Consider the following 21,646-nt stretch of genomic DNA (forward strand, 5'->3'; position numbering starts at 1 on the left):
GGAAGGCAGGAAGCGATAACAAATGATTCAGTGAGGGAGAGCAGGTGAAGGCTGTCATTTGCTCTGTGGCTTTGTGCTTGGTTTCATCTGCCCTTATTTAAATGTTGCCCTTTGGTGCACTGCCCCATATTTGACATTGGCACAAACTCTGCAAATGATTTGCACCCTCTGCAATGACCATGCCTTTAGCAGGGTGATGCAGGGCAAGTAAGTCGATGCAGGGTGTACCCCACTATTATTGTTTTCACAGCCTCCCATGAATCTCTGTCTCCTCTTCCACCCACCTTTATGCCCCAAAATATATGTGAATCCAGGCTCTGTCAGCACAGCAGACTGCCATTGTCAATGTGTTAATGGGCGAAATGAAGGATGGGCAAGACAGAGGAGCCGAGGAAAGTGTTACAATTGAACTTGGCTAGAAAGGAATGGAGATGTTTAATTCACATTTAGTTTGGAATACATTTAAAAACACAGGTTCTATCACAGAATTGTTGGACTGGAAGGGACGTCTAGAGATAATAGAATCATAGAATATCAGGGTTGGAAGGGATCTCAGGAGGTGATCTAGTCCAACTCCCTGCTCAAAGCAGGACCAATCCCCAACTAAATCATCCCAGCCAGGGCTTTGTCAAGCCTGACCTTAAAAACTTCTAAGGAAGGAGATTCCACTACCTGCCTAGGTAACGCATTCCAGTGCTTCACCATCCTCCTAGTGAAAAAGTTTTTCCTAATATCCAACCTAAATCTCCCCCACTGCAACTTGAGACCATTACTCCTCGTTCTGTCATCTGCCACCACTGAGAAAAGTCTAGATCCATTCTCTTTGGAACCCCCTTTCAGGTAGTTGAAAGCAGCTATCAAATCCCCCCTCATTCTTCTTTTCCGCAGACTAAACAATCCCAGTTCCCTCAGCCTCTCCTCATAAGTCAGGTGTTCCAGTCGCCTAATCATTTTTGTTGCCCTCCGCTGGACGTTTTCCAATTTTTCCACATCCTTCTTGTAGTGTGGGGCCCAAAACTGGACACAGTACTCCAGATGAGGCCTCACCAATGTCGAATAGAGGGGAACAATCACGTCCTTCGATCTGCTGGCAATGCCCCTACTTATACAGCCCAAAATGCCATTGGCCTTCTTGGCAACAAGGGCACACTGTTGACTCATATCCAGCTTCTCGTCCACTGTAGCCCTTCGGTCTTTTTCTTCAGAACTGCTGCCTAGCCATTTGGTCCCTAGTCTGTAGCGGTGCATGGGATTCTTCCATCCTAAGTGCAGGACTCTGCATTTGTCCCACAGTATTCTTGTCAGCAAGTTCCCACAGTATTCTTGTCAGCAAGTTCCCACAGTATTCTTGTCAGCAAGTTAAGGAAGTATGGGCTGGATGAATGCACTATAAGGTGGGTAGAAAGCTGACTAGCTTGTCGGGCTCAACAGGTAGTGATCAATGGCTCCATGTCTAGTTGGCAGCTGGTGTCAAGTGGAGTGCCCCAGGGGTCGGACCTGGGGCCGGTTTTGTTCAATATCTTCATAAATGATCTGGAGGATGGTGTAGATTGCACTCTCAGCAAATTTGCGGATGATACTAAACTGGGAGGAGTGGTAGATACGCTGGAGGGGAGGGATAGGATACAGAAGGACCTAGACAAATTGGAGGATTGGGCCAAAAGAAATCTGATGAGGTTCAATAAGGATAAGTGCAGGGTCCTGCACTTAGGACAGAAGAATCCAATGCACCGCTACAGACTAGGGGCCGAATGGCTAGGCAGCAGTTCTGCGGAAAAGGACCTAGGGGTGACAGTGGACGAGAAGCTGGATATGAGTCAGCAGTGTGCCCGTGTTGCCAAGAAGGCCAATGGCATTTTGGGATGTATAAGTAGGGGCATAGCGAGCAGATCGAGGGACGTGATCGTTCCCCTCTATTCGACATTGGTGAGGCCTCATCTGGAATACTGTGTCCAGTTTTGGGCCCCACACTACAAGAAGGATGTGGATAAATTGGAGAGAGTCCAGCAAAGGGCAACAAAAATGATTAGGGGTCTAGAACACATGACTTATGAGGAGAGGCTGAGGGAGCTGGGATTGTTTAGTCTGCAGAAGAGAAGAATGAGGGGGGATTTGATAGCTGCTTTCAACTACCTGAAAGGGGGTTCCAAAGAGGATGGCTCTAGACTGTTCTCAATGGTAGCAGATGACAGAACGAGGAGTAATGGTCTCAAGTTGCAGTGGAGGAGGTATAGATTGGATATTAGGAATACCTTTTTCACTATGAGGGTGGCGAAACACTGGAATGCGTTACCTAGGGAGGTGGTAGAATCTCCTTCCTTAGAGGTTTTTAAGGTCAGGCTTGAGAAAGCCCTGGCTGGGATGATTTAACTGGAAATTGGTCCTGCTTCGAGCAGGGGGTTGGACTAGATGACCTTCTGGGGTCCCTTCCAACCCTGATATTCTATGATTCTATGAATCTCATCAGATTTCTTTTGGCCCAATCCTCTAATTTGTCTAGGGCCCTCTGTATCCCATCCCTACCCTCCAGCGTATCTACCTCTCCTCCCAGTTTAGTGTCATCTGCAAACTTGCTGAGGGTGCAGTCCACACCATCCTCCAGATCATTTATGAAGACATTGAACAAAACCGGCCCCAGGACCGACCCCTGGGGCACTCCACTTGATACTGGCTGCCAACTAGACATGGAGCCATTGATCACTACCCGTTGAGCCTGACAATCTAGACAGCTTTCTATCCACCTTATCGTCCATTCATCCAGCCCATACTTCTTTAACTGACTGGCAAGAATACTGTGGGAGACGGTGTCAAAAGCTTTGCTAAAGTCAAGGAACAACACGTCCACTGCTTTCCCCTCATCCACAGAGCCAGTTATCTCGTCAGATCATCTAGTCCACATATGCAAGCACAACCTGTCTTTCAGGCAGGTACATACCGAGTAGTTAAATACCCACAGGAAGTAAACTGTAGGCACAAAGAGGGAAGCCCAATTAAGGTCAGGCTGAAAACCAGGCTCTGTGTGAGACCAGATTCTGCCTCAAGCAAGGTTGGGTCTGCGTATGTGTGTTCCTTCTAAGGGAACCAGGGCCAGCAGGGAGTCTTTCTTTTCTACTTAATTTAGCTCCTGGGAAGCCTTGAAGACCAGCATTAGGGAGCCACAACACAGCCTAGAAGCAAAGAGGCCTAGAACAGAGCTTTCCCTTCCTGTGAGATGCTGAGTGACCTGAATTCCCATGGAAGGTGCCCAGTGCTTTGCAGAATCAGGCCCTGGGAGTGAGACTGCTGCCATGTCTTGTTAGCAAGGATCTGGAGAGGAGATTCTTTTGTAACATTTGACAGGAAAGCGCTTCTGAAGGAAATTTTGTAAAGAATGAAAGAAATTATGTGATAATTGCCATGCTCTCCCCCATCACTGAAAACCCTATTCTTCCTGTGGCTTTGGAGAATAGCATCTTTCAGACATCTGCATGGCTATTCATAAAGAGAACACCTTGAAGCTGTGACCTGCCACACACAAGAAAAGAATCAGTACAAATTTGAGGCACTTAGTTCAGTTGCCCTTCAGACTCTGAAATTTAGTGGGGTTGAACATGAACTTGGGTTGCCTCTTGTGTTCTTGCCCAGTTAATATTTTATTCTGTTCCAGGGTTGGGCTGTGAAAATTTTGACCCCTAAGTAGAATCTAGAAGGCTGTAGAGCAGATTTATTTGTTCATTATTTCCTTGTGTGTTGTGCTGAATTTGTATTCCATACACAGGATTTTCTGTAAATAAGAGGTTTGTTTGAAGGTTTTGCTCTAGCTAATGCCAATTAAATCTCTGCAGGAGCTGTATTCTGGCGTGCTTCTCTTCTGAGCTATGCTGTTCTAACAACTGCTCCCTGCTTGGTAACGTAAGGGTCACTCAGCTGACAGTGCCAGCTTCTGAATGGAGCCTGGTTTGGGTCCAGTATGGCCGTTAGCCGTGAAAGAAGCAGCAAAGCCGTCCCCTTAGCTAGGATAGGAAGTGCCAAAAGGAGAGTGAAAACCACTGAGAGATACCTCACCCAGGAGAGTTAAACTGAACTGGGTTTGGACTTTATTTTATAACATCCCTTTTTTTCAGAGCTGCAATTAACAAACAGCAAGAAGATTCCAAAATAGGTTCAAAGTAACACAAAAATTTGATAAAAGCCTAGAGGCCTTTCCAGCTTTCAGCTAGCTGGGAGAAGAGACGAGACACCTAGGGACCCTTTCTTGCAACAGCTTCCCCAGCTTTTATAACCACATCCCAGATCACCCATGTGATGGACAGGAAACCCCTGCAGCTGGGACTGAAGGTGTGCCTCTTTTACACCTTGTCCCAGAGAGGAAACGACTTGATATTCCTGACCTGTATGCAACTCTCTCTCTTCACCACCAGAGCATGTCTGTTCCATCCTGGCCTCCCTGCTGCGGAATCTGAGAGGGCAGCAGAGAACGCGGCTGCTGAATAAATTCACGGAGAACGACAGTGAGAAGGTTAGTGCTCTGGATGTCCAACGGTGCTCCCGCTGCTGGAGCACAGGGCAGGGGAAGATGGTTAGAACTGGCATGGTGCCAGCGTTTCAGTGGCCTTGGGCCAGCCTGAAAAATGGGTCTAAGTTGCTGTATCTCCGGGGGGTGGGGGAAAAAAAACCCTACCAGTAGCAGAGTTACTTGTGCTAGCGGGTGGCCAGTACATAGGATAGTGCTCTCAGGTTCTGCATTTGTATCCCTCCCCCCTTCCATAGAGTGCTTCATCCGTCTTAGCAGGAGTGGCATTTGGTCATGGAATTGTCCCCGAAGTACCACCAGCTGATAGGTAGCCAGGGTAGCCATCTGCAAAGAAGCAGCTTTTGCAAACCAGTTCTTCCAATGGGAATTGTAAATTCAGTCAGAATTTACGGCCAGAAGGGAACATCAGGTCATCTGGTCTGACTTGCTGCACTCCACAGCCACTAAAACCCACCCAGTTCCCCTATATTGATCCCAGCAACCTGGATTAGACTAAAGCATGCCAGGCCTCAGGAGACTAAACTGATGTGTGCCCCAGGGGGAGAATAGGAAGGTGCACGAATGCCCAAGGCCCAGCAAGATATACCCAGCTGATCCCAGCCAGTGACCCACACCCAACACAACCACGGTCCTTGTCAGTCTAATCTGGGGGAAGATTCCTTCTGACTCTGAAAATGGCGATCGGTCTGAGTCTGAGCATGTGAGCAAGAGCCACCCACCAAGCATCTAGGAATTCCCAGTACTGCCTCAGCGCACAGCCCACCACACCCTTACAGATTATCTTGGTCCCTCTGTGCAGAACACAGCCATAAATCCTCAACATGCTGTTAACATGCTGTCCCCGTAACTGATTCTCGCAACTCCAGAAAGTCTCTCATATTGAAAGGCCTTGTCTAATTGCTTAATCCAGTACAACGGAGAGAGGGCAGCCTTAGCGTCTAATGTGTAACAGCGGTCTGAGTGGTCGCAGCCTGGCTGGACAGACAGCCACACATGGGTGGTGGGTGGACACCCTCCCTTTCGGGAGGCTAGCTCCCAGCCTTCCGCTTGAGGCCCTCCACCCCCACCCTCCTGCGGCCAGAGAAGCCCCGGGCTGCCCAGAACCCCAAGCCCTCCTACTCCCCTCCACCGTCAGAGGAGCCCCGGTCCAGCCCCAGCCGTGCTGGCCCAAACAGCTCCAGCCACACCAGCCAGCACACCTGAGCCCCGGGCTGGCCTGAGCCACCCGGAGAATGGGAAAGGCGGCATGCCTCCCTTCCCGAGACCTCCCAGCTGTCCAGCGGAAGAACGCTGAGCTTTTTATATGCGCCATGCAGGTTCCAGGGTGGCTGAGCAGCCGATATCTGCTACTCAGCTTCCCAGGGTTCATCAGTAATCTCTCTCGAGTCCAGGGAGATTACTGATGGAGTTGGGAAGCTGAATAGCAGATACCGTCTCCTCAGCTGCCCTGGAACCTCCATATCTCATAATTATAAGTAAAAACCCACAACCTGGCACTCCGCAGCTTAGCCTTCCCTGGCCTATTATACCTGCCGTCTATGCAGCTGAATTTAGGGAGCTGGGAAAATTGGAGGACGACAGATCAGAAGAGTGGGCTGAGCTCATGGCCTGGTTGCCCACCTTCTAGTGGGAGCTGATTGGATCACGTTGTGATAAGGTGTAGAGATCACTGGCATTTCAATCCAAAGCACTCACCTGTCCAGCATTGGCCCCTTCCCGTTCTCACTCATTCCCGTGTCTCTCCTGGGAGTGGCAGAGCTGCAAGCTGCTTTGGGAGATTTCTGGGAGGATGAACAATGAAGTAGGAAGGGCTGAATACTGAGTGGAGTGGGCCTTTCTCTCACTTAGGTCTGTGTCTCTCCTGTCTTCACAGGTTGATAGGCTGATGGAACTGCATTTTAAATATTTGGATGCAATGCAGGTGGCTGACAAGAAGATAGAAGGAGAAAAGCATGTATGTATCTCTTCCTTGTGCTGCTAGCCCATGTCTCTAACTTCTCCTCTTCCTCCCACTCTGAGCCCTCAGCCGTGAAGGTATTTTTTTAATGTCCTGCACATGGCACGTTTTTGTCTTGGCTGCCTTCTACCCACCCTTGCAAACAGCTGAATGCCTGCTTGCCTGCAGAGGAGTTTCTTCTGGTGGGGCGGGTATCCTTTGGGACAAGGTTATACACAGGGGTTGACTGGCACGCTGCTGTTGGGCAAGGAAGACCTGAATCTCTGTGTAAGCAGCAGATGTTCCTGTCTATAGATGCTCAGCAGCCAAATTGGTGAATTCCAGCCAGACCACAGTGAATCCCCGAGCTCTGGCAACACAATTCACCACTCAAAGGACAGGCACTTGTGCTTGTGCCTCCTGGGCTACTTTGTGTCACTCACACAGACTCTAGCTGTGTAATTCCAAGGGCTTGTACTGTGCAGGTAATGAAAGAGAGCTCAGCGCGTTTTGCCTGCTGGGAGAAGGCATGTTGTTTCTGGGACTAACATAGCAACGAATTCCTGGCTCAGCCAAGCCAATGCTGTGCACTGAGCCTTCGTTTCTGTGCTGAGACTTACGCTTTGAGACTGCTCTCACCATGGTTTCCTCTGCCTCCTCTCCACAGCATGCTGTGTTTGGGAGGAGGTCTTCATTTACCAAAAGCTCTGCCCTGGAGTCACTTTCTTTTGTTTCTACCATATTTTTAAAAGTTCCATATCTGCTTTAGATTAACCCTGTCTCTAAAATGTGCCCGGCCTCCCTTCCTCCCTGTTCCCCTATAACTTCTAACTGTCTGCCTGTCACCACACCGTTCAAATGGCAGCCACCTTTCCCTGCTCAACTATGGGTCCACCATTGCTTTTCATTTGCTTCCAGCTCTGTAACACAGCATTTCTCTGTCCTGCCTCATTAGCCTTCTCCAGACAGGCATCCTCACGGTGCTCACACAGCTACTGCTAGCAACACCCCAGCACGAGTACTTTGAGTGGGGGGGCAGCGGTATTTTTGTCCGAGAAACAAGGTTAGAACCATATTGTAAAATCATGCTACAGCCTGCTGGGCTGGATTGGCTACTCTGCAGCACAGCTGTCTCGCAGAGTTCTCTGCTGAAAATTCTTGTCCTCACTGGCGAGAGAAGCTGTGATAGCAGGACCTGGTAGCAAGCGCTGCATTTCAACACAAGTGTAACTAGCTTGGCTGTGCTTCCACCATGCGCAGGGTCTAGGTGTAAAGGATTTTGAATTAACATATTTGGATTTATTTATTTATGTGTGCGTAAATATGTGTGTACACACACATTCACTGTACAGTGATTCCTGGGTCTAGGACTGCAGTAGCTATGATTCTCTTTGCATTCACTTTTACTAGTCTGAAACATTAATGGGGCTGGCAGATGGGGGGAGTAAGTGAAATGCAGTGTGACAATGACATGGTAATATTCAAGGCCTCCATCCCGCCTCTTTAGAGTCTTGATCAGCTGCGAGGGAGCCTCTATCCAGATTAGATGGGGCTGTAGCCAAAGACTGGTGTTTGCTCTAAATACCTACAGTGGATCGTTCTGAATGACATGAGCTTTGGTATCATGTAGTATTTTCTTGGAATTGAAGCTGAAACAGACTTTTCTGAAAGAGAGGATGAGCTGTTGGAGTCAGGAAGCAGCTTGCAGAGCTGTTAGTGAGTTTGGCCCGCTTCCCACAAGATTATCGGTATCAGCACTGAAGAGGGTGTGAAATTGATTAGCACTGACGGAGAGTAATCACGGCTGTGGCTCTCCCCAGCACATGAGCTGGCTCTGCATGACACAGGCTGCAAACCCCCCACCAGTCTCTGACAAACATCTGTCTCCTCAATGCCGAGGCCAGTTCACTGGGCACTGGCAAACATTCTGAGGGCATTCGAGCTCAGCAGCTTCATGGCTGCTCAGAAAGGCACAGGGGTGAGTGATTAATTGAATCACATCCGCTGCCAGCATTCAAGCTCCATATGGACAGCTGCAGCTTCACAAATGAACAGAGGCCTGCAGCAAAACAGTGTTTTCCCTTCCTTCCCCGCCCTTCCCATTGCTTCTGTTCAAACGCAGCAAGAAATGATTGATTCTGTACATTTCAGTGTTGGTGGGTGGGTTTCAGAGCTCAAAGAGCAGAGCTAAGAGTACTGTCTGGTGCCTAGCAGAGTGTGGGCAGCTGCTGCTTAGTCCTCTTCCTCCTCCCTCCCCCCACTGGCTCTGTTAGCTATTTATAGAGCCTCTTTTATCCAAAAGGATCTCAAAGCATTTCATGAATATTACACCTGCAGAATCCCTTTCGCCCTTAGTTGGAGGGCAGCAGCCAGTCAGCACATGGTATGAAGGGAGAGGGGAACTTGGGGCCCAGGATACTTGGGTGGGGGCCTTTCCCTTACAGAAAGTACCAGGGTTCCTCAGCATGCATGGAGAGCAGCCAGCACCTGTAGCTAAACTGCACGGGACACACTTCGTTTACATGGTAACGATGAGGGGCTGAACTGACCCTGTCAAAGATACAAATATTTCACCTTTGAGGTTTGCACCACTCCCTGCTGTTCCAGGTCTGGGCCTCTCCTACGTAGAGATGAGTGGCATTAGGAAGTCCTGTGCATTCACCCAGCTCAGCACATTTGTGACCGATCTGTTCCATTTGTGCTGTGTCCAACTCTCTCTGCTGCTTGACTTACCTGTGTTAGGGGCATGGGAAAAGGGGTCTCCCTTACAGCTCAGATCCTCCGTTAGCAAAAGACTGTGTACCCTCCCCGCAGTGTTCTCACCACTCCCCAATGCCAGCTCCCCATAGTTTGGAATGGCTAGAATAAATAGTTCCTTCTTACCCTGCCTCCCCTAGCTCTAGGGATGTTTGGGAGAGAGCAGAAATGTCCCCCATGGCCTTTGATCTTCTGCAGCACCTTCCATCTGAGCATGGCAAAGCCGTTTATGGGTATTAAGTTATGCTGCAGATCATCCCTGTGCAATAGGTATGTGTTCTGCCTCCAGGGGGCAGTAGTTTGCACCTCTTCAAGGCTGGCAGGCGGCAGCAGCAGAGCCAAAAGGTGACCAGGTGAGGGATGGTCCAGTGGTTAGCGCACTAGTCTGGGCTGAGGGAGACCAGGGTCCAATTTCTGCTCTGCCACACACATCGTGTGTCCCCTCAGGCAAGTGGTTCAGTCTCTCTGGGCCTCTGTTCTCCTCTGTATAATGGGGAGAATAGCTCTGTCTTGCCTCCCAGGGGCGCTGTGAAGCTCAATCCATTAAAGATTGTGACTTGCTCAGATCCTGTGGTGATGGGGGCCGTAGAAGGGGGATGGTTCACTTGGTGATTCCCTGTTGTGTTCATTCCCTCTGGGGCACCTGGCACTGGCCACTGTCGGCAGACAGGACACTGGGCTAGATGGGCCTTTGGTCTGACCGTTCTGATGGTCTAAGTACCTAACAGATTTTTAGCACCCTCTGCATGCTCTCAGCAGCTCAGATTTCCTCTTTTCCTTTGTAAAGACAGGTCCCAGTGGAAGCATGTGGAGGCTTATGAGGTGTCCTAATTGCAGCACTCACAATGCTAAAATAATTGGTCTGAAAGCTGTATTGTAAGCTCCTCTGGGCAGCGGCTAGGTCCCTGAGATGAGAGATCTTTCCAACATTTTATACTGTAAGCTTCTAGGAAAAGTTTATGGCGTATGTGTGCAGGGGGTCAGGCTGGATGGTCATGGTGGTCCCTTCAGCCTGGGATTCTGAGACTCTCTGAATCCTCCTGTTTATCCCTGTCCTTCGTGGGCCACAGGGAGAACAGGATTGCCTGCATTGTCCCGAACATGCTCATAAGCCTCGCAACTCTACATTAAGACCATGACTGTAACCAAATCTCATACTGCGGGGTCAGGACGGAATCCACCCTCATATGCATGATTGCCTTAATGCATTCTGGGTTTTTTTCACTTTCTTCTGAAGCATCAAAGATTGGCCAAAGTTGGAGATGCGGCCTAGGCCAGCGTGGACCAGTTCTCTGAGGTATACAGAGAATCCTTTATTTGATGCCTGGCTTGTGTGTCTTGCTCACCTGCTTGAGGTCAAACTGGTCACCAGATTTGAGGTGGGAAAGGAATCTTCTCCCCTCCTGCCCTGGTCATGCTGGCTGCGACACTGGGTTCCTTGGCAGCAGTGAATGTGGTTTGCCTGTTAGGTTCCTGTGGGCATCTCACCTAAACAATTTCCCTGCCATTGTAGGGACCTCAGACCTTGGTAGCACCTCGGTCCCTCCTGTTCTCTATCTGTGGACATAAGTTTAGTATCTTGAGAACTGCAATGCGTTAGTCTAACTGAAGTCATTGGGCTCAGCATAGGGGTGTCGGGGTGAAACTGACTGGCCTGTATTATGCAGACTAAATGATCGAATGGTCCCTTATTGCCTTACGCTGTATGGAATCTCTTACATTAATAAGAGTGTCCTACAGGTCCCAGCACAGTGGGTCCCAATCCTGGCTGGGACCTGTAGATGCTACTGTAATATTAAATCTGTGCATTCTCTGTGCTGCCAAGCTCATAACTGAGTAGCAGAAGCCCAGCAGCCCCTCCCAGAAAGTCCTGTCCAGCATTTTTCTTCACAAGACAGCTCAAGGTGGCTGTAGATTTTGGCAAAAACTATGGCATGCCGTGCAGTAACCCAAGAAGGGCACTATGACTCCACCCCTCTATGGGAAACTTCCAGTTATGTGTAAAGTTGCCTCCCCTTCTGGACCAGGTGCTGAGGGACAGTAGATAGAGGTTAGAGATGCATCTTCCTTCAGCTGGTCATTTCAAGATGGTTCTGCCAGCAAATGCCCCCATCAGACAGTTTCTGAATTCATGGCCCTCTTGTGTCCCTCCCACTTTCCAGGGAGGCAGGTGAGTCCGTCACCCCAGGCACAGTGCGCATTAGTGGTTATTCACAGGAGTTATGGAATAAGTTTCTGCTCTCCTTCTGGTTCCCAGAAATAAGTTGTCTCCCCTCTGGATGCCTAGAAAAAAACAAGAGCATTGGACACTAAAATCTGCAGAAGTGGGAACTGGGAAAGGCTTGGAGGTGTTTGCTTGCTTTGTTTTGTAAGCCCCATTTGGCTCTGAAGTGTCTCAGGGAGTTTACTGTAGTAGAAGTAGGCAAAGAGAACAGAGTCTCCCCTAACACTGATTCCCACAGACACGTACCTGCACGTACCTATTGTACCTCAATCATCACATCTGACATTGATGCTTGGCCCTTCAGTACTTGCTCTGCCACTCAGGGTCAACATAGTGCCCGAGGCCTTCACCAAGGTGATCAGCCTGAGGGGAGCTGCCTAAGGTTTTGCTAGGATTCCATACTTAAAAAGGCTTAGCCCTCTTGGGCTTTGCCTTCTCGGTAACTTCCTAGGCAGGGCTTCACTCATGCTCCTGATTAATCTCCTGCAGTGAAGGACCCTGTCCCCAGGGAATCTGGATCTACAGGTCCAGGTCCCCCAGCAGGTTCACTACCGCCTGGGCTGGGGTAAATGAGACTTCGATCTACTCCTTCCGTAGATGGATGAAAGCCACATTATGCAGGGAGCTTGAGAGGCTGACTTAATGGAGCCGAATTTGGCCCAGTGTGAGACTTGGCTTCATATCAGTATGGCGGAGCTATGCACTTTCTGCGGGGTTGGAAGTGATCAGGGATGAGTTAGCAACATTCACCCAACACCCACGTGAAGCCAGGGAGTACAGTCCACGCAAACTTCCTTTTCCAACACCAGTTCGTCTTAGTGCTTTTCAGCTGAGTCTCTAGCAAATAAAGCCTAGAAAATATCTAAGCCTTGGCTTGTGCGGGAAGTATCTTGTTCTCTCTCCAGCGCTTTAATCCCTTCTGTAGGAAAAGGTGCGGAACCCCCTGGGCTCTTAGCTCAATCTAGAAGGAGATATAATTATAGGCAGCAGTAACCACAGCGAGCTTTGAAAGGGGAAGAAAAAGGCAAGAGGTGGTTTAATTTTTTTTTTAGTTCCACAGAAAATTATGCTCAGCAGGTTTATTCAATAAAATGTTCTCTCCAGATACTTTGCGCTATAAAGACTCACACATTACGTGCTAATTGTGCTACAGTTAAGTCACTCCCCCCTTGTCGGGACAGGATGGACTGAACTAGAGCTGAAGCAGCAGTGCCCACAGATTTTGATTGCTTAAATGGGGATTTGTATCAGTCTGGCATTTGAGTTCAGTTTGAATTGCATGGAATTGAATTGAGGGCCAGAGATAATGAGGGGGGTTAATGTAAAGTGTAAGCAGTGTAACTGTGTTCACTGGAGGGCATGCAGATTGCAGAATCTGGCTACATTTACACAGTTGTTTGGTCTTTTGCTGTCTGTATTGTGAGCTTCTTCAGGAGCAAGCCAGGAGGCTAAAGTGAGCTTTATAAACTCCCCTACTGGGATTGCTGGGTCAAGTCCTGTTGAATGCCCCATCACACTTCCCATTTCTAGCTCCCAAAGCTTACTGTAGTTGCAGCCTTATGTTTACTGATTCCATGGAGGTGCTAGGCATTGTAGCAAACAGTGAGCTTCTCAGCTATTGCAAATTGACCGCTCAGTTTACAGATGCACAAGCACGACTTGGCATGTAGGCACAAATGAAAACTTCACAAAAGACAGTGCAGTTGCTTTCTGTATGCAGTTTTGAGAACTCAGCTGTCACCTTGACATGACCTAGATGTAGACCTTCTCTTTTTCCTGCAGTAGGAGCTATGACCCCATCCAGGAGTCAGTCCCAATCCTGCATTTCAAGGAACATGATGGCAAATAAGTGTGTGTGAGCAGCTGGGAGATCAGAGTGTCTGTTTTCACTGAAAGAAAAGGAGGACTTGTGGCACCTTAGAGACTAACCAATTTATTTGAGTATGAGCTTTCGTGAGCTACAGCTCACTTCATCGGATGCATACTGTGGAAACTGCAGAAGACCTTATGTACACAGAGACCATGAAACAATACCTCCTCCCACCCCACTCTCCTGCTGGTAATAGCTTATCTAAAGTGATCACTCTCCTTACAATGAGTTTTCATAGTCTCTGTGTATATAATGTCTTCTGCAGTTTCCACAGTATGCATCCGATGAAGGGAGCTGTAGCTCACGAAAGCTCATGCTCAAATAAATGGGTTAGTCTCTAAGGTGCCACAAGTCCTCCTGTTCTTTTTGCGAATACAGACTAACACGGCTGTTACTCTGAAACCTGTTTTCACTGAGATGACAGGATGCATAAAACACAGTCTCAATGCATCTTTGGCATATTGTTCAAGAACACAGGCTGCATGGAACAAGTCACTCTCCTTTGGTAACACTGTATGGGCCTCAAGCACCTTTTGGACTCTGAGTGAATTTACCAGGGCCCTTAACACTGTTTCTTTGCAATCTTTTGAAACCACATCATTCTGTCCAAACCAAGATAAAAGATGTGTTTAGCTAACACATTCTCAAACTCTAGTGGGGATGTGGCACCACAGGGGAAGTCTAGGCTTTCACTTGGCCACCTTAGTATGTGTTAAAGAACACACTGCTTTGACTACACTTGGCTTTAGAACGTGCGCATCAGCTTAACCTTTCACCTTTAAATCTCAGTTTAGAGAGGGCTTATAGGACTCCTCTAGTACATGTGGGTCACAGCAGCATAACTAGGTCCTACTGGGATGCAGGGATGGAATGCCAGGTCTTTGGTGTTTTGTAGTATTTTCTGTCTTCCCCGCTCTCCTTTTGCTTTGGACATTGTTCCAGTTCACTGTGCAATTGGGCTGCTGTGATTTGAGAGCAAATTGCAAATCTTTACACTTGGTCCTGGTCATTCCTGATCCTCCTGGTGACTGATTTACACCCCAGTTCTCTGCTGGCTCCTCCTGCCAATCCTACACGCATGTACTCTGCTCTCCATCCCACAGGCTTGTCTCTTTGTCCTAGGCTGGATCAGGCATTTAATGGTGAGTGAGTTGCTGGTGGATACCTGACTCACAGGACATGCCAAGTACCTCAGTCATGAAATCACCTCAGGAGTGCGGCAGACATCCTTCTTCTTTGCCTTTTGCCTCTCCCCATGTGAACCTGCCCAACACAGCAGGGTGAAGGGAACGAGGGGATGAGCTGCCTACATGAGTGCAGGATCCAAGGCCTAACAGCAGTTTTCATCTCCGTGCCTGAAGTGATGTATAATGTTCTTGCTTTTAGCTCTACACTTTTCTTAGGCTGGTCAGGGCTGACTCAGGTCTGGTTTACCCTGGGAACTTACCTCAGCGTTGTTACATCTCTCAGGGGCGTGAAAAATAAACAGCCCTGAAAGACGTACCTGTACTGAGCCTGACCTACCGCACCCCCTGGTGTGGACAGTGCTAGGCCAGTGGAAGAATTCTTCCATCGTCCTAGCTACCGCCTCTTGGGAGGGTGAGTTAGCTATGCTGATGGGAGAACCCCTCCTGTTGGTGTGGTTAGTGTCTACACTGAGGCACTGTAGCGGTTTAAGTGTAGACAGACCTTCAGAATGGTGTGATGGCATTCCTGACAGTCTGAACCGGTTCTCTCCCACACTGCTCTGCACTGTCAGTTCTGGCTGTCCTCGGATGAGAGAGATGAACTGACACACATGTGAGGAGAAGGGTGTGGAGCATCTCTTAAGCCCACTTTGCCATGCTGTGCAGAGAAATGTGATCTCTCTACATTGTAGTGGCAGATCCGTCATCCTCTTTAGATTTTGAGTCTTCACGTGACACTCTAGGCCTGTCAGTTCTCCCTCATTAGTGTGAGAGGAGCTCATTCTAGTTTCACAGGAGCCCATCTTCTTGCTGTCTTCTCCCATCAGCAAGGGGCATCTCAGTGAATACTGGTGGCAGATTAGAAATGGCATCTGAGTCTCATTTGGAGGGTAGCAACTCGACGGCTCAGAGAAAGACAAAGTGGAAAGGTGGCTATTTGGTGTTGTACTGCAAAACAGATTAACATTTAAAGGTGGCTGTGGTTAAAAAAGACTATAAAAAATGGCACCTTAGTACTGTACATATCTCCTTATGATGTGTCTCATGAGTTGTATCTGCTTAATTTACTGGTACCCAGCAATTTTGCCTCCCTGTCTGTGCTGCAGAGCCTGTGATATCTAAGGAAGGGACAAGCCACCTTCTTTGCTGCTGCCTGCATAATCCAGCAAAGAGCTGAATGCTGCTCCCCAGAGCAAGTCTTCCTGTTAGTGATGTACATAAGAGAAATAATGAGGTTGCCTCTATGCGGAGAATAGGGGAATTTTTGAAATACCTTCATGAACAATGTGGGACTGCGTGCTCACTTTGTATGCCTACCCACTGAATGTTAGGGGTTAATTTCTCTCCAGGATGGGGCAGGTAAACAGGTGGCTATCATGTACGCCTGGCTGGGCTGGAGCCAGTTACCTTGTCAAGAACTGACTGGAATCAGCACAGGTGAATAGTGTGTCCTGGAACGACAACAGACGTTCCAGTGACTGAACAGTGGCTTTCAATGACTGGGAGCCAAGGAAGCTGACCCTATGAACAGAGCGTTGCTGCAACTGGAGACACAGAGTCCAGGAGTGACCAGACAGAGTCTGCTGCTGCTGCACATTGAGGGTCAGAGAGTGACTGATGAAACCCAGGAGGCTCCGTGAGAGCGCGGGAGATGATTCTGTTATCGTGTACTCTGAGTTACACTTGACTGTGCCATTCTAACCTGGACCCTCCTATGCTGTAGTCCAGCTGGCTAATAAATGCTGCCTTTTTTTGTAAAGGCTGTTCTGTCTCCTTGCAGACACTGGTTGCCTTGCTCCCTAAAAGGACCAGATCTCTGTGAGGAATCTGAACTCCTTTGGACACTGTGGAGAGTCATGTGAGAAACAGGCGCTGTCGTCCGAACGCCCACATGGTGTTGCCTTGTGGCTTGTCCCTGTAAAAAGCTGCACCGAGGTCCTAGTGAATGGTGGGGTATTCCCAAAGAGATTGTGTAGAGGCTGGGATGTCGAACCCCTGCAAATCCATGCCTGGCTGCAGCCCTGGCAATCTGAAATCCTATCCGTTACTTTGTGCTCAGTGTGAGAATTAAGTGCTGTCAAGGGCGATAGGCGTCAGGGGTGGTGGAGGAGCTGCTGTGGACCGAACTTTGAGAGCATTTAAAGGGCCAGCACGTCCCTAACAGACTATGTATGCTTCAGGTGGCCAGTTGGCGTTCTGGGACGTTTCATAGGAGCTGTGAGCGGGCTGTCAGGAGTCCCCCCTGAGCATCTCCTGCTTTGAGCAGGGGCTTGGATAGAACCTCCTGAGGTCCCTTCCAGCCCTGATATTCTATGATTCTAGGATCCCAGGCATTTGAATGGCAACAGTTGCTCTCCAGCCACAGGCGTGGAGTAAACCTGGAGCTGCAGCATCCCTTGCTATACAGGGGGAAATGTCTGGGCATGCTGCACAGTGGTGTAGCCACAAGCTTTCCCCACCCACAAAGACCCTACGTCCTGTGGCACAATGAGTTCCTGAAGAGCTGTATTTCGGGGTGGCCAGGCCCCTAGCACGGTCTGTAACCCACTATAAGTGCCACTCCTCCCTCCCCCCACCTCAAACAGGAGCACTCACTTTGGTTCTGCTGTTGGGGCCCTTTGTGCCGGTGGGGTGGTGGGCAAGTGTAGAGGGGAAAGAGGAAGAAGAGTTTGCCCCAGGACAGTTTGGGGATTCTCCCCTGAACTCAAGAATAAAGGCTGCCATAGGAGCGTAGTGTTAAATCTGGAAAGTTCTCCGTCCCCTGCTGGGGCTGCCGCGGAGCGCCTCTTACCGCATGGGCGTGTCACTGCACGAGGCGGTCTTGCTGTCCGTCTCCCGATCAGGCTTGTTTTAGTTGGGCTCGAGGATAGTTGTTGTTTTTCCTTTGCGGGATTGCCAGTGAGTGACGACTTGCATGCAGCAGACAGAGCTTCAACACCCCGCTCCGCCGTGCTGCCATGCATCACGAGCTCTCGGCCTGCGAGGCCTGGTGGCATCCGTCGAGTTCTCCAGAAGGTGTTTGCAAGATGCCAGGAAGCCTGTCCTAGTGCTGGCTTCCTGAACTTGAGAGGGAGGGAACTCGGTGCTCGCATAACGTTCAGAAGCCTTTCCACAGGCAGCAACGTCCCGCTTTTGAACTCTGTACGGCCGTGTCCGTGCCCGTTCTTCAGGGAGCTGGAGGGTATTAAAGTTACCTGGGGCTGCTAGAGTCCATGGTTTTCTGCCCCTTGGGCATCCCTATGTTGCCGATAACCCAGTCGATGTTAAAGCCTGTTCTGAGTCTCTCACACTGAGTCCTTCGGAGAGGACTAACTTATTTCATTCCACATATGGCCAAGTCAGGAGATTTGTCGTCCTTCCCCGTTTTGGAGGCATTAGTTGAGTTGTCCTAGTTCTGTGTCTAAGGCGTGTAGAGCAGTCACTGAGAAGAGCCCTTGATTACTGGAAGAGGAAGACTAAGAGGGTAATAGACTGTAGGGCCCTGCGTAGGAAAGCAGAGCTGGGTTTCGAGTCACACTAGATTAAGATGCTGAAACCCTGTGTTAAGATGCAGGGTAAATATTAAGCTCTTGTCTATGCTAGCAAGGGCCTGCCAGCAGAGCTCTGATGGAAAACCCTGCTCCTAGAGACACAGTTTATCCTGGCAAGAGCTCTGTTGCTGGTGTAGCTTATACCTGTTCCCTGAACAAAATAAGCGATTACTGCCATCATAACCGTGTCTAGCACAAAGATCTCCGTCAGGAGTGTGATATTTTTTAAACCACACTCTTAACTGACAGAGATGTTGGCAATATCGGTTAGTACACACCAGGCCTCTGCCAGTCTGACAGGTGGGCACAGTTAGCTCCAGCTGGAAACTGAAGGTGGAGGGAGTCTCTCTTTGGGCCCAGAGACAACAAAGGAGCTAGGGCAGAGGTGGTCCTGAAGGAAGACTCTTAAGTGCAGGGTAGGGACTTAACCTGTGGACAGACACCTTAGGATCCCGTTAGTATTTTGGGCAGTGGGGAGGAGTGAGATGGATAGCTTAGCGCCCCCCCCCCCCATTAACAGGATTCTGTGGGGTCCTGGTAGCTTGATTCACTGATGCTGGCCTGGTGTTAAATATCTCACCAGGACACACACTCTGCTTCCCGATAGATGTGTTAGAGAGGGGCTATGCATGAGGCATCTGCTGAGGGACACCTCCTGAGCACTGTCTGTGTCCCATCTCAGCACGTTTCCAGCAGACGTTATGCTCAGGAGTTTGTAATGTGAGAGTCTGTTGCAGAGGTGGGAAGAGTTAATTCTCCTCTTGGTGACTAGGGGACTCTGCCTATAATTGCATTGCAGAGGTAGGCTCAGAAAGCCAGAAAAAGTTGGTAGCCGAAATCAGCTTGTGGCACTTGTGACCTTGTGTGCATCTTTGTCTGCGGCACACACACAGGACGTTCTCCTTGCTGAGCATTGCAGGTAGAGTGTACTCGCTGGTGACGGCTCTAATGAGGAAATATTGCTCTGCTGGTTTGTGCCCACCTGCCAGACCACTGCATAATAAATCAAATGAGCTGCAGAGAGCTAGCAGGGCCTGACAGGCTGCTTCCTTTATTTTCTTAAAAAAAACCTCTACTGTGAAGATTGTGAAAGGTCACACATGACATGAGTTACAGCTGGCCTCTCTGAAAATGGAGGGTACCACCATATGGGGGTGGGTTTGGTGGGCCTTCCCCAGGTAGGGACTGTGTGAGTTTATTGCTGGGTTATCCTTTGGCAGCGCTGTGGAGAAAATGTTCTGTATACGCATTGTGATGACTTTCCATGGAGATGGGCGAGATGCTGGCAGCTGCCTCCTTTTAACATCCGTACCCTGTGTGTAGGAAAAGTGAGAGCTTCCTTTGGCAGCTTCCCCTACACATTGCTATTGCCTGGGCCTGGCAATCTATTGTCTGCACAGCACACACGCTCTGGGCCCACAGAGGTCTGCTTACAGGTCCAGATGCTTAGCCTTGGGGAAGAGAGGGAGAAGCAGTGCTCAAGTTGCTCTCTGTAACCCCCATTGACTGAAGGGGGCACTGACTGGCTTTGAGAGGAAGCTCTATCTGGTCCTCCGTATAGGACAGGAAATCACTGTGCTGTAAAACCTTTCAGAGTAGGAGGAGTAAAAGGGGATGACAGAGGTTCCCAAAGGATCCTCCTCCGGCCCCTTCAAAAAAACCAACCCCACTCTTCTCTTATGCCAGGCGCTCTTCCTGTCCTGAACAGGACCTGTTCATGCTGAAATGAGTGCTTTGGATAGCATTCCTTACTGTGCTGTTCTGCATCGACCCCCTCTCCTCCCCCCCGTGGTCATTGTCCTGTCCCAGGACTATCTGGCAGAACTTCAGCAGGTGCAGCTGTCACGAAAGCCAGTGGAGCTATGATTGTTCATACCAGCGGATGATCTGCTGCCTGAATGTTCCCAGTGAATGAAGGTGGAATAGCCAACAGTTTGGTGGTGGTGAATCTGCATACTGAGTAGGACCTCTAGGCTTGGTTCTGTCTTGTTCATGTGGCCGGGACGCAGAGCTCCAATAGATAAGTCTTTGATCTGCTGAGGATTAGTAGCAGCCCTTCACTAAAAAGTGACTTTGTGAAAGAACTATGCACATTTTTCACATCAAAACTGGAAACAGTTGCAATTGATTTTTCCCCCATTTTGTTGTGGAATCAGAAATCAGCCTGACTTTGAAATTCTTATAAACTTGTTACTGAAAAAGAAAAAAGTGCTCATTTGCAGGTGAGCACATTTTAGAGACAAAGGGTGAAAGTTTGCTCAGAAGTGAAAGGAATTGAGTGAAATTAAATAAATTTTCCAGAGAAGTATAATTTTGTAAGAGAAGTAAATGAGAACTTGCAGTTTTTGATACTCTTTTTCATTGAATATACTTTATGTATCGGCAAATTTTTGCAAGTGCAAAATCCTATGAAGTGGAATTGGGACGATTTTTGTTTAAAGAACCCACCTCCCACTTTTTCCTAGTTTTGCACAGTCTGTTTTATGGGGAAATGTCTTGGCTTGGAGAAGGATGGTGGACACAACGGCTGAGTTCAAGAGTTTGGGGAGTGGGAAAGCAGTGGGATCAGATCCTAGGAGCTCTGTCAGAGACTCCATTTCCTAGTGGGGGAAAGCTATGAATATACGGCAAAGCAGATAAACCTTCTATAGTGAGATTACAAAAACGCCAGATACTTTGTCTTTTGTTACATGGACCATAGCAATATGGGGGTAGGGCGCGCTCTTGATCCATCTGATAACTCCTCCTTTTGCCATCCTTTAGGATATGGTGCGCCGGGGGGAGATAATAGACGATGACATGGAGGATGAATTCTACCTCCGTCGCCTAGATGCTGGTCTCTTCGTTCTACAGCTCATCTGTTACATCATGGCAGAGATCTGCAATGCCAGTGTCCCCCAGGTAAAGACACTGCCGGCTTCAGGCGAAAGATGGTGTGCTCACCTGGGCTTCCAGCCAAGACACACACAGGGCTCTGAATCCCCTCCACTGCTCCTCAACCCTACAGGAACTTCTCTTCACTAGACTTTATTTTTTTTTTTTTTAAGAAATCTCCCATCACAGTTGCTCTAGTGGGCCAAGAACACCAGCATTGTTAACACCACGTGGTCTAGACCAGCTGTGAGTAGGGCCTGCAGTCCCAGAGGTAGAAATGTTGGTGCCCTGTCTTACCATTGGAGGTAGTGCAATTTCCCAAAAGTCTCATGTAGGCACCACCTAGGTCTCCTGTGAATTCCCACCGTAGCTGATTCTGGCTTGGGGTCTCAAGCCATGTGATATGCCACGGTCCTTGGTGCACACAAATATAGAGCTTTGTGGGCTGGGGTGGGCACACGTTTTGCAAACCCATTGGGTGAGTCTTTCAAAACTTGCCTGGCTGTGCACTGTGAGAAGTGGGCTTCTGAAGGTAGATGGGAGTTTAGTACACTCAGGATTTCTGCACTCCTGCCAAGAAAATATGACATTCATGGTCTCTGTGCTGGGAATGACGTCTGTTTGTCCTCTCTTCTCTCCCTACCAGATTCGTCAGAGAGTCCATCAGATTCTGAACATGAGAGGCAGCTCCATCAAGATTGTTCGGCACATCATAAAGGGTGAGTTTCTCTTGCTCATTGGTTTGTAGTACCCCA

General features: G+C 49.0%; 1 protein-coding gene across 1 annotated transcript in view; it reads left to right on the forward strand.

The window, feature by feature from the left end:
- Positions 1–21,646, forward strand: part of CTNNBL1 (catenin beta like 1) — a 106,531-nt gene that overhangs the window by 80,039 nt on the left and 4,846 nt on the right. The window contains exons 12-15 of the mRNA XM_084646426.1: positions 4,401–4,498; positions 6,387–6,467; positions 20,781–20,918; positions 21,538–21,610. Of these exons, the coding sequence (XP_084502552.1) occupies positions 4,401–4,498; positions 6,387–6,467; positions 20,781–20,918; positions 21,538–21,610 (390 nt within the window). The remainder of the gene's footprint in view (positions 1–4,400; positions 4,499–6,386; positions 6,468–20,780; positions 20,919–21,537; positions 21,611–21,646) is intronic.

Source organism: Lepidochelys olivacea (genome assembly GCF_965140295.1).
Source record: "Lepidochelys olivacea isolate rLepOli2 genome assembly, chromosome: 13".
In the NCBI taxonomy this organism is placed as follows: Eukaryota; Metazoa; Chordata; order Testudines; family Cheloniidae; genus Lepidochelys; species Lepidochelys olivacea.